This window comes from Manduca sexta, chromosome 20, assembly GCF_014839805.1.
Source record: "Manduca sexta isolate Smith_Timp_Sample1 chromosome 20, JHU_Msex_v1.0, whole genome shotgun sequence".
Taxonomy (NCBI): Eukaryota; Metazoa; Arthropoda; class Insecta; order Lepidoptera; family Sphingidae; genus Manduca; species Manduca sexta.
In genome coordinates this window covers 2,354,825-2,371,280 of record NC_051134.1, presented here as the reverse complement: position 1 = coordinate 2,371,280, position 16,456 = coordinate 2,354,825, and the positions used below count along the sequence as shown (strand labels likewise).

The following is a 16,456-nucleotide window of genomic DNA, read 5'->3' as shown; positions in this document are numbered from 1 at the left end:
TACAATGATCCGGCGGACACACAGTAGCGGCGTATGTTTCGCAGTGCGGCGTGAGCGGTGCAGCATGCACGTCGCTCTCTCCTTTTCTTGCACTGTTTTTCCTGGCTGGAACACTTCAGGGCTTCTTGTTTTCTTCCTTTTCTTAACTCGAACTGAACTTGCTGGAACTCGAACTACTGAATGCCAAAATTGCATTCGCTTATATATAACCCGGCTATCCCGTAGGAGAGCCGCCAAAAATAGAGCCTTTTTGCAGCCTCATTTTCACTTCCTAGCTATCACTATTTTATAAATAAAAGTTGGACCTCTGGAGTCCCCTATGTGAAATTTACACGGTTTTATAGATAAATCAATTACCTATAACTATACATAAAAATAATACGCCTATGTGCGATACGAAAAAAGTTACAATAACAAAACACAAGAAATTTGTCTACAGACGACGCACAAAGGCCTTAAAAACGCTATTTACTTTGATATGAACTTATATACAATACCCATGTTTACGGCATGGGGTAGGCAAAAGCAAAAACTATATCTACGTAAAGTTTCTACACCGTCACTTCAATATCTCGGTCGTGAGATCGCTTTATAACGCACTACTAAAAAACAGTCACACACACGTGCGCGGGCGCATTGTCCGTCCCTCTCTGGGTGTGTCGTTTCGCTCGACACACCTACTGCGCATGCGTGAATGCGCTGTCTCGCTCTTTTCGTGTGTGCGTCCTGCACATTCTCTCGCCGCCGTGTATCGCCCAGCGTCCAGGGGGCGATACATTATGTAGACGTGCAGGACGTGCTCGCCGCCGATTGCGGCGCCGCCTCTTCGTTGCCGCTGCCTCGTCGCTCGGGTGCCGCAGGGTGCAGGAGGACGATTTTCTTCACGGGGCGTCGTAGCCCGCCTCCCCCGCGTGGCTACGTCCACTGTGCGCGTCACGCCGTCAGGTCCCGGATGCGTAGCACAGATGCGGCCACGCACCCAAGTGTTTCGTGGGAGCGTCCCGTCCACGATGCGCACGACGTCGCCGATGTGTAGCTCTGGTCCCTTGCTGCGGGGCTCCCGCCGGTTGCGGAGCTCGGGAAGGTACTCTCGTAACCAGCGGGTCCAGAAAGCGTCGGCCAGCTGCTGCGACGCTCGAAGGTCGGCATGTGTGCCGTAGCCGTGTTCGGCTGGAAAATTAGGTGCGGCGAGTGGGCCCTGACAGCCCAACAGAAAGTGGTTAGGCGTCAGGGCCTCCGGATCTTCGGGGTTCACCGACACATGAGTCAGTGGGCGGCTGTTGACTGTGAACTCCACCTCGGCGAGTAGCGTCGACAGCGTCTCTTCGTGTGGCCTCTGCTCGTGAAGCACCGTCGTCAGCGCGGTCTTGACCGACCGCACGAGCCGTTCCCAGGCGCCACCCATGAATGGTGCGCCCGGAGGGATAAAACGCCATCTAATCGCCCTCCGAGACGCCTCTTGTTCGGCGCCAGCGAGGAGGGTGTTGCGCAGTTCCTTTTCTGCGCCGTGGAAGTTTGTCCCGTTGTCGGACCAGATCTCGGCGGGGCTCCCGCGGCGCGCTGTCATGCGCCGCAGAGCCATGATCGCTCCTTGTGTACTCAGGGAGTGCACCACTTCGAGATGCACCGCCCGCACTGTTAGGCATGTGAAGAGAGCGACATACCTTTTTTGACTACTCCGGCCCACGGTGACTGTGAGCGGGCCGAAATAGTCCAAACCGGTGTATGTAAACGGCCGGTGATGATGCGCCAGTCGGCAGGGAGGCAAGTCTCCCGTTATCGGTTGCGGTGGAGTGGCCGCCCTCTGGCGGCACTTGACGCAGCTCCTGACCACCGCCTTGACCGTCGGGCGCAGTCGAATGACCCATTTGTACTGCCGACAGTAATTGACGACGCTCTCCACGCCTGCATGGTGGAGTTGTGTGTGGACATGTTCCACCCACAGTTTCGTTGCCCGATGTTCGCCATCGACGATCGGAGGGTTCTTTGTTGCGGCGCTTACTCCCGCGGCGGCTGAAATTCTGCTGTCGAGGCAAATGAGTTCGTTAATAAATGTTATACTCAAAGCGTACAACCTGCTTTCTTTTGACACGGGTTTTCCTTTTTCGAGTGAGCGTAGTTCTTCCTCGAAGGCGGCCTCCTGACTCGCCTTTATGATTATGCGCTCGGCCTCTTCTTGCAACTCGGCTGGGAGCGTCACAAATCGCTCCTCCGGTGCTTGTACGACTCGTTTCGCCGCATTTTTCGCGGCTTCGTTGCGCCTCCAATCCGGATTCTCGCTTGCGGCCGCCTTGGTCCTCTTGTAATGGACCGTGTTGACGCGTCGTTTGAAGTGTTGTACTGCTTGTAGTACGCGGGCGGCAGCTCTAACGTAGCGATTCCAATTTGAGAATCGATTCACGTCGGGCAGGACTTCCTTGTACTGTTTCTCCCGACGCTCTGTAATAGTGTTCACTCTTTCCTCACCCGTGTCGGTGCTCAGCTGTGTTTCCTCCGCAGGCCATAGTTCGGGCGGGTCGCGGAGGAACTCTGGTCCGTTGAACCACCTGTGTTCCCGCGTGAAGTTGTCGGGAACGTCGCGCGTAGCGTCGTCGGCAACGTTGTAGCGTGTAGGCACCCATCTCCATTGATTCGCCTGTGTGTGTTCTTCTATCGCGGCGATTCGATGCGCTACGTAGGGCTTGTACGACCTGGCTCCCGTTCTGATCCAGCACAGTGTTGTCTTGCTGTCGGTCCAGTAGGTCGTGGATTCTGGGTGCCTGGAGTGCTCCTGTGTCACACTCGCAGCCATCCGTGCGCCGAGTACAGCTGCCTGTAGTTCAAGCCGTGGTATGGAGGTTAATTTGAGTGGAGCTACCTTTGCCTTGGCCGCCAGTAACGTGACTGTGACTCGTCCGTCGTCGTCCTCGGCGCGCCAGTAGAGCGCGGTCGCGTAGGCTGACTCGCTGGCGTCGGTGAACACGTGGAGTTGGAGTTTTCTCGCTCGGGAGTAGCCGGGATAGCAGCGCGGCACTGTTACGCCGCTGAGTTGCTTCAAATGGGTGAGCCAGTTCACCCAGGCGGCGGACAGTTCGTCGTCGATCGGGTCGTCCCAATCGGTGCCGCGTCGCCACACCTCCTGTAATAGCTGTTTAGCCCGCACAGTTATCGGCGACACCAACCCTAGAGGATCAAACAACGACATTACTATTTTCAATGCTTCTCTCTTCGTGGGTGCTTCTCGCCTCAGTAGGTTCGACGGTATGCGGGCCAAGTCTAGGTTGAACGCCAACCTGTCTTCTTGCGGCCTCCAAATAAGGCCTAGGACTCGTTCAGTCCTTTCTATTTCCACCGCTTCGGTTGCATTGGGCGATTCGCCGAGCGCCTTCAACACCGCGGGCGAGTTACTCGTCCACTTCCTTAATTCAAAGTGAGCTTCTCTGTGTATGTTACGCACCTGAGTAGCGATTGTTATCGCCCTGTGTTCATCTTCATAGCTGTCGAGGTAGTCGTCCATGTAGTGTTTCTTCTTGATCGCCTCGACAGCCTCAGGATGCGTGTGTCGGTGTCTCTCCGCGTTGCGATTCATGACGTATATCGCCGTCGCAGGAGAGCACGATGCGCCAAAGATTAATACCTTCATTCGGTACACCTCTGGCGGCCGGCTATCTCGGCGGTTTCCCCGCCAGAGGTAGCGCAGTGCGTCGCGATCTTCCTCGCGTAGTCCCACCTGCATGAACATCTCCGTGATGTCCGTTGTTACAGCGACGGGATGTTCCCGGAATCTTAATAACACTGCGGGAAGAGGCTGTAACAAATCCGGCCCTGTTAATAGATTCTCATTCAAAGTCGTACCTTTTGTTTTGGCTGCTGCGTCGTGTACAACTCGCAATTTGTCGGGCTTTAGAGCGTTTACGACTGCGAAATGCGGCAAGTACCACGTCCTTGTGGTGTGGGACGCGCGTGGCGCTATTTCCGCGTAGCCCTTCTTGACTAGGGCCTCCATGTGCTCTTCATACCTTTCTTTAAGGTCGGGATTCTTGTCCAACTTGTTTTCTATGTTGTGCAGCCTTTTCAGCGTGTTTTCATAGTTGTTCGGCAATTCCACGCTGTCCGATTTCCACAACAGGGCCGTCTGATATCTTCCCTCCGGCGATCTCTCTGTATGTTCGTTCAGTATCTTGAGCGCCTTCTCGCCGGGGTCGTTCTTGGGCCTGCGGGGTTCTATAAACAGGTTGTCGGATGTTATAAAATCTCGCAAAAGTTCCTCTGTGCGTTCGTCGGTCGTGGTTTGACCGACGAAATTCACTCTGTGTCCCAGAGTCCGAGTCCGGCTTCCATGTATCACCCAACCGAGCGGCGTGAGTGATGCGACCGGTTGATGTCTCCTACCTGACCGTGTTTTCGTGGCGAGGAGGAGATGCCAGTTATCCTGGCCTATGAGGATTCGGGGTTTCGCCTCTTCCGCTCGTTTAGCGGACAGTAGGCCCTTCAGGTGTCCGCAATCCCGTATCGCCTCGTCCGGGATGCGCTGCGCCGCCAACTGGAGATTGTCGACGGTGCGTGCTTCGATGCGAAGTCGTCCCCGGCTTCCTTCAATATTAAACTTGACGCGCCGAGAATTGTTGCGTGTCTTCCTCTCCCCGTCGTACGTTGCTATGTGGAGTGGTTCGTCCGGTCCTTCCGCGCCGATATCTCGAGCGAGTTCGTCGTCGATGAGGCTCACCGTCGATCCGTCGTCGAGTAAGGCGAAAGTGCGAGCCACTCCCGCCGGTCCTGAAATGCACACTGGGGCTATTTTTAAAAAGGACATCTGTGGCATCCATGTTGAGTTCACTGCCTCGTTCACTGCTTCGCCGGGTGCGTCGGGAATCTGATTTTTTCGCTCCGAGTGCAGCAAGCGGTGATGTAGATACTCGCACCCGTTGATGTCGCATTTCTTCGGCTTGCATGTGTGTTGTTTGTTCCTGAATCTCAAACATCTGAAACATAGTCTGTGCTTCTTTGCGATGTCCCACCGCGCGTCTATGGCGGCGTCGCGGAAGCGAACGCAGTCACTCATCGAGTGCGTTTCTTTGTTACACACACTGCATGTCGACCGTTTATCTGCCACAGTCGTGTGTACCCGCTGCCGGCGTGGCTGTTCGCCGCCGCCGAATCTTGCCGGCGAAGCCTTGTCCGAAATGACTTCAGGCGTCGCGAACGGGCTGCAGAAATCGGCTTCTCTTCTTATGAAGCGACAAAACTTTAATAAATCGGGCTCACCTCTATGCTGTGCGGCGGCGAACTCGTACCACTGTCTTTTCAACGTCGGAGTTAGCTTCTCCATAACTGCCTTAGTTACCTCCGGGTTGTAGAGGTAAAAGGCACAGTCGAGCGCTTGTAGTGTGCCCACGATGTTTTCTATCTTCGTGGCGAATGTGCATATGTCTCTCGGCGTATCTGTAAGACGGGGTAGCGCGCGTAGGCGCTCTATTTCGGCTAAGGCGATTGAGTCCGGGCGCCCAAAGCGCGTTTCCAGACTCTTTAACACGGTGTTCGGGTCGGCGTTGGTTATAAGCAGTCCTTGTACTGCTTCCTTGGCGATGCCCGGAGGCTACGGCGTAGCCGGGACATGTTTTCCAACGTCGTGAAGTGGCTCATGGACTCTATGTAGGCCGCTCTATATGTGAGCCAATCGTGATGATCACCGTTGAACGTAGGCAACTCTGTGTACCTTAAAGGTTGCCTATGCTGTGCGGCTTGCACAGCTTGTGTTATGGCGGACGCGAGTTCTTGATACTCCGTCCTCGGTCGCGATGCGACCAACGCGCCGTCTTGCACTTGTTGCGGGTTCGGCGTTGATTGCGGTTGCTGCGAAGCTGAGTTGTCTCGTAGCCAGGCTGCTACGACGGGCGGCGGTTGCTTCGTAGCGCGGTGTTCGTCGCTCCGTGCGGCGATTACAGGCGGCGGCTGCGTAGCTTGTTGAGTTCGTTGCCACGATGCGGCTTCAATCGTTGGCACTTCAGGCTGCGCAGTCGGGTTCACTGAAAATGGCATAAAAACGGACGGATTATTTGTTTCGGGCGTTGTGACGGGATGCGTCGGCGGGTGCACGGCACTGGCTCCCGCCGGTACAGTCGCCGGGTTGTCCCATGATACGGCAGCGATCACTGGGTCCGATGACTGTATAGGGGCTTGCTTTCCCGTCGCAACATCGGTCGGTCGGCTCTCGATCGCGAGTAATTGGCTAGTTTGAACCCAGCTATGTACTCGGCAATCTTGTCCGGCCTCCGTTATGACGGATTCGAGGTCGTCCTCGCTATCCTCCGCCTCGATTTCAGCTAGCTTGGCGGCCGCTAGCTCTATTTTCAGTGCGGTGAGTTCAGCCCTGGCCTGTGCCAGGCGGCGTGCCCTTGAAGCGTGTTTAGTTGACGACGCTGCTTTGCTTCGGGCTCGCTCTTGCGTCGATTGTTCCGTTGCGGCGGCAGGTCGCTCCTCCGCAGTGGTGCAAGGCGCGGTTTCCCGAAGCGTAGCGGTGTGTGTCGCTGTGCTCTCGGCGATTGTTTCTTCGGTTGCTTCAGTTGTTCCGGTGACGGTCGCCGACGTCGCTGTAGCGGACGTCGCTGTCGCCGAAGTCGCTGTCGCCGAGGTTGCTGTAACAGACGCTGATTCCGCCCGCCTCCCGGTGGACCTTGTAACTGGCATCCTTCCCGCTCACGTTAATCCGGCTCACGAAGGACCAAAATGTGGGGCGTAGGATCGGCACAGGACGCCTTTCCGTCCCCACAATGAGTGCTGGATTGCGTGAGGGAAGTGGCAATGCCAATTAATAAGGCCGGGAGGTTTTATAACGTATATTCACTATTCACACACGTTAAATAATACAATGATCCGGCGGACACACAGTAGCGGCGTATGTTTCGCAGTGCGGCGTGAGCGGTGCAGCATGCACGTCGCTCTCTCCTTTTCTTGCACTGTTTTTCCTGGCTGGAACACTTCAGGGCTTCTTGTTTTCTTCCTTTTCTTAACTCGAACTGAACTTGCTGGAACTCGAACTACTGAATGCCAAAATTGCATTCGCTTATATATAACCCGGCTATCCCGTAGGGAGAGCCGCCAAAAATAGAGCCTTTTTGCAGCCTCATTTTCACTTCCTAGCTATCACTATTTTATAAATAAAAGTTGGACCTCTGGAGTCCCCTATGTGAAATTTACACGGTTTTATAGATAAATCAATTACCTATAACTATACATAAAAATAATACGCCTATGTGCGATACGAAAAAAGTTACAATAACAAAACACAAGAAATTTGTCTACAGACGACGCACAAAGGCCTTAAAAACGCTATTTACTTTGATATGAACTTATATACAATACCCATGTTTACGGCATGGGGTAGGCAAAAGCAAAAACTATATCTACGTAAAGTTTCTACACCGTCACTTCAATATCTCGGTCGTGAGATCGCTTTATAACGCACTACTAAAAAACAGTCACACACACGTGCGCGGGCGCATTGTCCGTCCCTCTCTGGGTGTGTCGTTTCGCTCGACACACCTACTGCGCATGCGTGAATGCGCTGTCTCGCTCTTTTCGTGTGTGCGTCCTGCACATTATGGACTATTTATCTGTACTTTATAAAAACCTTACTTTTTTCCTCTAGCCCTATACCTACTTTTTATTTCTGGCATTGATCATCGGTCGCGTGATTTAACACAATTATATGTGACGTGTCTTTAGTAAGATGAACAATACTAACTTGTTTGTATAGATATATTTATCTACACTATGCACCATGTAGGATCTGTGACGTCAATATATCACGGAGGACATCAATCGACAATAACAACGCCTCAAGAACGTCTGATGAGCGGTCCGTAACTTCTTTAGATATAACTTGAAGTGCCATTTTCGTTTTTAGTGATGTGAACTATCTCAGTACAAGCGCACCGCCGGCGGCGGCTGAGTGGTCGTCGCTACTGAGGCCGTTGCGCGGCAGAGAGCCCGAGGGAATGTGGAACCTCCTCTCGATCGTGAGGGAGATGTACAAACGAAACGACAGGAACGCCATACCTCTGCTCGAGATTATCACCGAAGAAGTGATGGCGTGCGAACAGGTAGGTCAAGTAGAGTTAATAGATCGTTACAGAGTATTATGTTTTGTTCAAATGATGTTATATGTATGACGTAGGCAAGTAATAAGCCATAGAGCGGGGAACACCTGTCCATGGTTCCATTGCCTAGTTTATTATATCAATGCGTTGCGAAATTTTTGACTAACAAACAATATTTATTTATCGCACAATAATGTAATTAATAAAGGTATCTAAGGTTGTCATGTAGAAGTATTCAATTTAATATAATAATATCTGCCCTGTATTATATACTGACCCACTGTTGGGCACGAGCTTCCTCTAAGTACTACTGAGATCTTAGTTCACCATGCTGGCCTTGTGCGGATTGGTAGACTTCACACATTTCTTAGGTATGCAGGTCTCCTCACGATGTTTTCCTTCACCAAGCCATAATTCACAAAGAATATATTCATAATCTTAGAAAAGTCACGAGATGTGTGCTCTTGTGTTTTGAACCTACAGACATTCGTTTCGGCAGTCCGTTCCACACCCTACTAGGCTATCGCCGCTTCCAAATTGGCGTCATTTAATTTGGCATCTTGTATTTATTTATCTATAGTAAAACATACATAAAGCTTGTGCATGTGTTCGTAGATTATAATATGGTGGTACAGCACGAAGGCGGCGCTGGTGGCGTGGGGCGGCGGCAGCGGCGGCAAGCACGGCGGCGGCGCGGGCAACTCCGCCGCGCAGCACGCCTGCTCCTCGCTCTGCGACGAGGTCAGTACGCGGGACACCGGCCAGGATAACTAGCGGGGGCAAACAGTACACTACACATTATAAATATCAATCATCATCAATACCAAACATATTATATGGGGGCGCATACGTGTTTAGGCGATGCGTAGGTATATATGCCCGCTCCGAATATCAACTGTTGGAGCGGTTGGTGCAACGTTTGCCTTACTGGCGGTTTTTGCCCTAACATAGAGGGACGCAATCATATTGTGTTCCTCTACACTCATCACTTTTTAAACAAGCATTTTCGTGTGTGTTGGTAAGTGATCACAACTGTCGTTGAATGACACATAACTATTATGAATGGGTTTCTGAATTTTATGCAGAAAATATGAAGACAAATTATTACATATAGGTATTGTTAGAAAAATTGCGCATGCCTTTCAAAGTTCATCATCATCTTCATAATCATCTTCAGCCTTTGGAACTCCACTGCTGAACATAGGCCTGGCAGTAGGCAGGGCACATACTTCGTTGAACTGAGAACAGATGGGGTAAAAAGGTTCTCGAGTGGAGACCACGCACCTTCAAGCGCAGCGTCGCGTTGGACGGTGGACCTGCAAGGACAGACGACCTGGTAAATGTCGCAGGATCTCGATTCATGCAGGCCGCTGCTAACAGGTTGGTCTGGAAATTTTAGAGGTGGCCTATGTTCCAACTTTATGGAGAACTTTAGGGATTCATTCTTCAGACTGGTTTGAGTCACCTCTCGCCCACACGTCGTGGGAACTTGTTTGCGTTGTATGAGATCCGTTGCGACTATTTTTTTTAAATCGTAATACATATGTTTGACGCCAGTTACATTTACACATGTTATGTGAAGTATTTCTATTCGGCCCATAAGGCTATTCATCAGGTGCAGTGGGGTAAATTTTCTGTGTGCATGAAAAGAAATAAATTGGTATAAGAAACCAGTTTCCCGTGTGCTTGAATATTTTGGTCGGAAGTGACGTAGCGGGATAAGTGAATTGAACTCCGTATTTATAGTATAGTATGTCCCTGTCAGGTGGTGGTGCTGTGGCGCCTGGCCGCGCTGAACCCTGGACTGGCGCCGCACGAGCGCGACACGCTGCACGAACAATTTGCTCAATGGCACATGAAAGTGCTGGACAAGGTAAGCGTTGGTCATACTAACGTAATATTACACAGTATGTGATTTTTTTTCTTATTATTATAATTGAACGGATAGTTAGGGCAGCTACCTTAACAGTTATAGCTATAAGAAAGCCATAAGAAGCAGTATTTTTTTTAAGATATTATATCTACATCAACAATTGTTGAAAAAAATTTACAGTTAACAAGAAAATGGTCAACTTAAGCAAAAGCTTTTTTGAGGCCAATTGATATTGTTGCTTATAAGCATCAAAAGACTGTAGAACCAATACAGGTGATACAATGAGTGCTTTTAAGGACAGGAATTTCAAAAAACTTTGTTCATACATATTGTAGGAAATGTTTCTATAAAGGGCCTGCTGGTACCCGCAGTGTAATTAAAATATTCTATTGTTCAACGTCAATCATTACATGCCTAGATGGCTGATAGAATTATTACAACTCGTGTTTCGAAATAAAATATGACAGGCAAAATAAAAACAAAAAATATTGAATAATATAGATTGTAACAATATGCTTATTTTGTGATTTTTCTAAAAATATGTGGGATTTTACTTCACAATTCATTACTATAATAGTATTGCTAAAATGAATTGGTAACATTACATTTGCCCATTTCTTGGCGAAATATGTCTTAAACATGTTTTTACGTAACAGGTTGCAAAGAACCGCAACAATCACAACATGACATCATCCCACTCGCGGCACCCTCGCCCGCACTCTCATCCCCCCTACATCAACGGCATCAGTGAAAACGAGGTGTTCCCTGGCTTCCACCCGGCGATGGAGGCGTGCTTCATGGAATGGGACGACTATCAGATCCCGGGCGTCACGTACACCAAGGACCTTAACCCGCTGTACCACAGCCCGTTCACCATCTTCAGACATTCCGACAAGCAAAACGATAGCGTGCATCAGGTATGTTTAGCTTCTTGTTACGTCTCTGCCTAACCTTTTGTGGATAAAGGTGTTGTTAATGTTTTATAGTTTAATAAGTTTGCGGTATCAAATAGTTTATAAATATCTCGAAGCAATAAAAAAATACTTACATATTACATACATTTTTTTGTCAATGTTTGTAAGTTAATCGAGGATTTGTAATAAGTTTTGCAGCGATTCCATGCCGCTTGAGCAAGTGCTCCTAATTTTTTTTTTTTTTTATCATGTTTACAAAAAGATCACCTTTAAAGTATCAAATAATAAGCATTTAAAAAACTACAAAGGTTTGAAATTTAATATTCGGATTTTAACCATCACTCCCGTGTTCCAGGTGAACTCGTCGAAGGCAGTTCTAAATAACGAAATGTCGTTAAGCTATAGACTGACAAATCCAGACCCAAATCTCATTGGACACCGCAATTTGATACATAGAAACAGTCGGCTCAACGTCGATTTGGCTATACCGGGACCATCGAATCAAGTGAGTATATAATATACATCTGTTATTGTTTTTTTTACAAATTACAGAGATTTATATAAACGAACTCATCGATTGTATGAAAGGAACTAAGGTTTTTTTGCAGTTAATGAGTTGTTGCAATAAGCAACTGTATTTATCTAAACTAAACGTATTATTTATACAGCACTGCGGCCCAGGTGAAGGCCCCAGCGATGCGAACCGCGATTCCGGACCTAGTGATGGCAATCATTCCAGTGTGTCGTCAGAAGGTTGGTATCGCAAATATTTCTTACAGCTATTGATAAATCGAACATATAAATAATAGAATAGATAATCGATTTATTTGTAACATAAACTTTTTATGAGTCTTATTAGAGTGAGTACACTGTCGCATCGATTCGATAGTGCTGTTGGGAATAGGGATGTGCGAGAATTATAATTATGTATGCCTATCGAATTTTTTTGTAAATTATATGAGTAATAGTAAGAAATATAATTTACTTTATTTCTTTTGAATTAAACGCAGTATGGCCCGTCACGCTGCATCCTGGGCGTGTTTCTCTTACTACACATGTGTAGTGTTTGCAGTAGCATACGTGACGTGTATTTAAAATCTATTTAAAATGCCACAGTGAACATGTTATTTCGTCGATGTAGGGTTCTGTGAGAACGAGGAAGAGATCCTGCAAGTGAGCGGTGGCGACACGGACTCGCACTCGTCCAGCTCGCCGGGCGTGTCCTCCGACGACGCCACGCGCCGCGTCTCGCACGACGACTCCGTGTCCGACGACGACTGCCAGCTCTACTACTACGACGCGGCCGCCGCGCGCCGCGCTGTGCATCAAGATGGACTGGGTCCGGTGAGTCTGCGCGCACAGTGAATACACTATATCATAGATTTACAGTTATTTCAAATTCGTTTGTCTATTGGTACATATTTTGTCTTTAGTGTTATGTGAGTGAATAATAAATAATTTAAAAATGTAATTGATATGATTCGTGTTTCGGTGTTCGTGTTGTGTACGTGGAGCGCGTTGTGGTTGCAAGGAGGAGGGCGTGGGCGGCAGCGGCGCGGGGTCGTGCGGCGGCGGCGCGCTGTGCGGGTGGGAGGTGTCGTTCGCGCGCGCGGAGGGGCTGCAGGCGCACGGGCACGCGCGCGAGGCGAGCGCGCTGGGGGCGCGGCTGGCGCGCGAGCTGCTGGCGCGGCCGCCGGCGCTGCAGGCGGCGCACGGCGCGGACGCGCGGCGCCTGCGCCGCAAGCACGCGCCGCCGCCGCGCCTGTGCGCCGCCAGCCACCGCCTGTCGTGCCTCGCCTCCGCCACGCTCGCTAAGTGCGCATTCTTATGCACGGTCAGTTTCACAATTTTTTTTATTTATTCGTCAGTTTGCCGTATGCATTTACTTCATAAAATTTTGTTCTTATTAACAACAGTATTGAAAAGTATATTGATTTCTTCAATATGAATGAAAATGATTCCTGTCTAAAAATATTGATTTGAAAATCCAATGTTGTTAATTTAGTATTCGTCAATTTTACCTCTGAGACACCAGCGTTTTTCGCTATTACTGATTACTCAAAGTTTTGGATTTCGCTTGAAGACTTGTTATATAGGGTATAACATTTTAAAAACTTAACAAATACAGCACTCGACCATGCCAGACAAAATACAAATCATAACAATGATATGCATTTTAATAAAATGCTACTGCAGTGATGCGCTCAAATTTAGTGTTACGATAATATCTGCTATATTATTCTATAATATACCAACAAAAATATCTGCCTTCACTCCACATCCAGGTGCTAGCTGAGTTCAGCGAACACCATGAACTCGCTTTCCGCGTCGGCTTGTTCGCGCTGGAAATTGCTCGCCCGCCAGCGAGTACGAAGGCTTTGGAAGTAAAACTAAACAACCAAGAAACGGAACTAGTTGCATTACTAAAGAAATTACCCACTGGCGCCGACCAGCTAGCCTTGGCACGGGAGAAAGCTGAACAGTTACGAGATGGCGCCCTTAGGTATGTTATCCCACAATTATAAATGAGAAAGTTTGCAATAATGTATGCTCGGAAGTTTGTTACATATAAAGACATGAACTGATGAATGGACATTGATGAAAGGCACGTATACAGATGAAATCTTGAATTAATATAAACTTTCTTTTTACATGCAATTTTTCTGTTTAGACACCGTGGCCCGGCTTTACTCCCAATCGCGCTTGCAAGTTTCCTGTTTGATGTTCTCGTGCTCTCAGCTAATGAGAAGGAAAGTAGATATAACGTAAGTATAATGATTTATATATATATGTGTAACACTATTCAGTATTTGTTTATATCAGGTTATAAAAAACAACTATTAAAATGTTTAGGCGAGGTTGCCGACGGATGAGGCACTAGGTTTCGAGGCTGCCGTAGCCGCTTTGGGGTTGAAGGCGAACGTGTCCGAAGCGGAACATCCGCTGCTATGCGAAGGGACGAGGCGCCAGAGGGGAGAGTTGGCTCTGACGCTCCTGTCTTACTATAAAGATGATCCAGTCAAACTGGCGAGGATTATGAACAAGGTACAGTCTATTCGAATTTTTATATTTAAAAGTTTTTTTCTCGTCAATGAATTACACACAATCAATTTTGCCGACTATTTATAAAAAAACATGTATGTTTATTTTTCAACATATTTACGCCGGCTACAGATATTATGATTATATATCTCATAATGTTATTCCGATATTTTATGCTCATGCATGGACAAGTGACTCTTTAACATTAACATGAGCTGGATTTAATCTTTCTACATTCCTAATAATATCGTAGAGTTTCTATGTTTGTATATGACAAATATTAAGCTTTATTTTATGTAACATATAGGGTTACTGGGTTAAATGGCCACACGCGTCGTGTGTGTTCTGTGTCACGGGTAGGGAGATATATTTAGAGGGATAAACAGGCTGAGATAGATCTAAGTTCTCGATGATTATCGACCACTGACAGTTACTTTTGTTTATTTATCATGTATTCAAAATGGCAAATATGAAAGCGTGTTAGCTAATATGGCGTTCTCAGTTGCTGGACCGCGAGATCCACCAGTTGACGAAGGGTCCGATGGTGAGCCTGTACTACAGCAGCAACCCGCGCCCGCTGCCGCGCGCCGACTCGCTGCTCTACTCACACCCGCCGCCCTGTCGCGCGCCGCAGGTAACACGCATTTAATTCTATACACAATGTTATTACTATCGATTTCTTACCATAGCGACAGCTGCAATGAACATTACGCTAACTTTAAAATGTCAACTTTACAGGAGAGACGTTTAAATTGTAAAATAAGATAAAATTTATAATACTAGAGCTTTCCTATTGAGCGTTATGTGTCATTGAAGAATTATTCATTTTATAGAAAAAAAAGAGATTTTGTAAACTTATAAAAGAGAAAAGAAATAATAATTTTGGATTGTAACGAAAATTAGCCAAAACTGATTTAGCGTAGTGTTAATTGCTGGTATCGATAGTATCTATACTTGAGCTGAGTAATTGATAATTCTAATCGATACTAAGAGTATTCGACATTCGGATGTAAATTATCGACTCACTTTCAATAATTTTAGTCTGATATATAAATGGTATTGATAGTTGATACTTGGAGGTCAATATATTATGTATATCGATACCAAATGAGTTATCGACATATCGTGTTGTTGGTGTTGTTAAAAAAAAAAAAATTGAGTGAGATATTTTTTTTGCAGCAAGCACCGTGCCTCGTCGCTAGCGATATGGAGCGGTTAACGATATCGGAGGGTGGCCCATCTCCTCCCACTCACATGCAACACGGCATGCACGCGGCGCACAGCTCGCACGCACCGCACGGGTCGCACATGGCGCACAGCTCGCACGCACCGCATGGCTCGCATGTGGCGCACAGCTCGCACGCACCACACGGATCGCACGTGGCGCACAGCTCGCACGCACCGCACGGATCGCACGCGCCGCACAGCTCGCACGCAGGTCACAGCTCGCATGGATCGCACTCTCAGTCGCATTCCTCCTCGCACGTCACCGCTGCTAGGAGTAAAGACTCGAGGTATGTGACAGTATATTTGCGTGTTTATACATTCAAGTATTACAAAGTATGTAAACATGTATTTCTGTGTTTATACATTAAAGTATTGTAAAATTATAAACCTTTTTTGTGCAGATACAAAGGCAAACGTTTGTATCCGTCCGTCCCGAACCAGCCATCGGAAGCATCAGCACATTTTATGTTCGAGCTTGCAAAGTCAGTGTTGTTTAAAGCAGGTGGTTCTTCCAGCACTAGTCTATTCACTCAGAATTCATGCAGAGAACATCATGGACCTCATAGGTAATTTTTTTTTATATTAAAGAACAGAGTTTTGATAGCGTTAACTACAGTTATTACAGTTATTTTTTCTGTGTTTGGATATCGATAAAATTTTGTCGAATTATATCGATTATATGATATATAAATGAATATATTTTATATGTTGTTAGTAGACATTCGAACTATAACTGATTTCCATATGTAATGATTCTAGCTCTGCTAAGACTTATATACATATGTATATACTTATATACTTAGTTAAATATATATTTAACAATTCTGTTAATATGTTTATAGGGGCTTGCACATGGCAGCATTTCAGTTAGGTTTGTACGCCCTGGGACTGCATAACTGCGTATGCGCAAATTGGCTTAGCAGGACATATTCGTCTCACGTCAGCTGGATTACAGGTATGTTGAAAAAATTAAGATGTAACTATTTTTTTTAAATAGGTTTGAAATGAAACATATATATATTTTTTTTAGGTCAAGCTATGGATATTGGCGCGCCTGCAATATTGTTCCTCATAGATGCATGGGAGGGGCATTTGACTCCACCAGAAGCCGCTAGCATTGCAGATAAGGTATATAATTTATTGAATAATTTTTCAACATTAAAAGTAGTACCAATTATCAATTCATGGCAACTTAGGCATATTATTTATCAGTTTAGCCACGATAAAATCAGTTTGTTACGTAATTTAGCGTGACGAGTTTATCCAATAAAATAAAGGGTAGAGATATAAATTTACGTATTGCCAACATTCCACCCGGCGGG

The 16,456-nt window shown here is 47.3% G+C and overlaps 1 protein-coding gene across 1 annotated transcript in view; it reads left to right on the top strand.

Annotated features, from left to right (window-relative positions):
• The window catches only part of LOC115445387 (zinc finger SWIM domain-containing protein 8), a 31,669-nt gene that overhangs the window by 5,178 nt on the left and 10,035 nt on the right, over positions 1-16,456 (top strand). The window contains exons 5-20 of the mRNA XM_037440572.1: positions 7,886-8,081; positions 8,694-8,819; positions 9,844-9,951; positions 10,608-10,868; positions 11,221-11,370; positions 11,534-11,618; positions 12,007-12,209; positions 12,397-12,699; positions 13,151-13,368; positions 13,537-13,630; positions 13,719-13,910; positions 14,410-14,541; positions 15,087-15,421; positions 15,536-15,700; positions 15,977-16,089; positions 16,165-16,262. Of these exons, the coding sequence (XP_037296469.1) occupies positions 7,886-8,081; positions 8,694-8,819; positions 9,844-9,951; positions 10,608-10,868; positions 11,221-11,370; positions 11,534-11,618; positions 12,007-12,209; positions 12,397-12,699; positions 13,151-13,368; positions 13,537-13,630; positions 13,719-13,910; positions 14,410-14,541; positions 15,087-15,421; positions 15,536-15,700; positions 15,977-16,089; positions 16,165-16,262 (2,779 nt within the window). The remainder of the gene's footprint in view (positions 1-7,885; positions 8,082-8,693; positions 8,820-9,843; positions 9,952-10,607; positions 10,869-11,220; positions 11,371-11,533; positions 11,619-12,006; positions 12,210-12,396; positions 12,700-13,150; positions 13,369-13,536; positions 13,631-13,718; positions 13,911-14,409; positions 14,542-15,086; positions 15,422-15,535; positions 15,701-15,976; positions 16,090-16,164; positions 16,263-16,456) is intronic.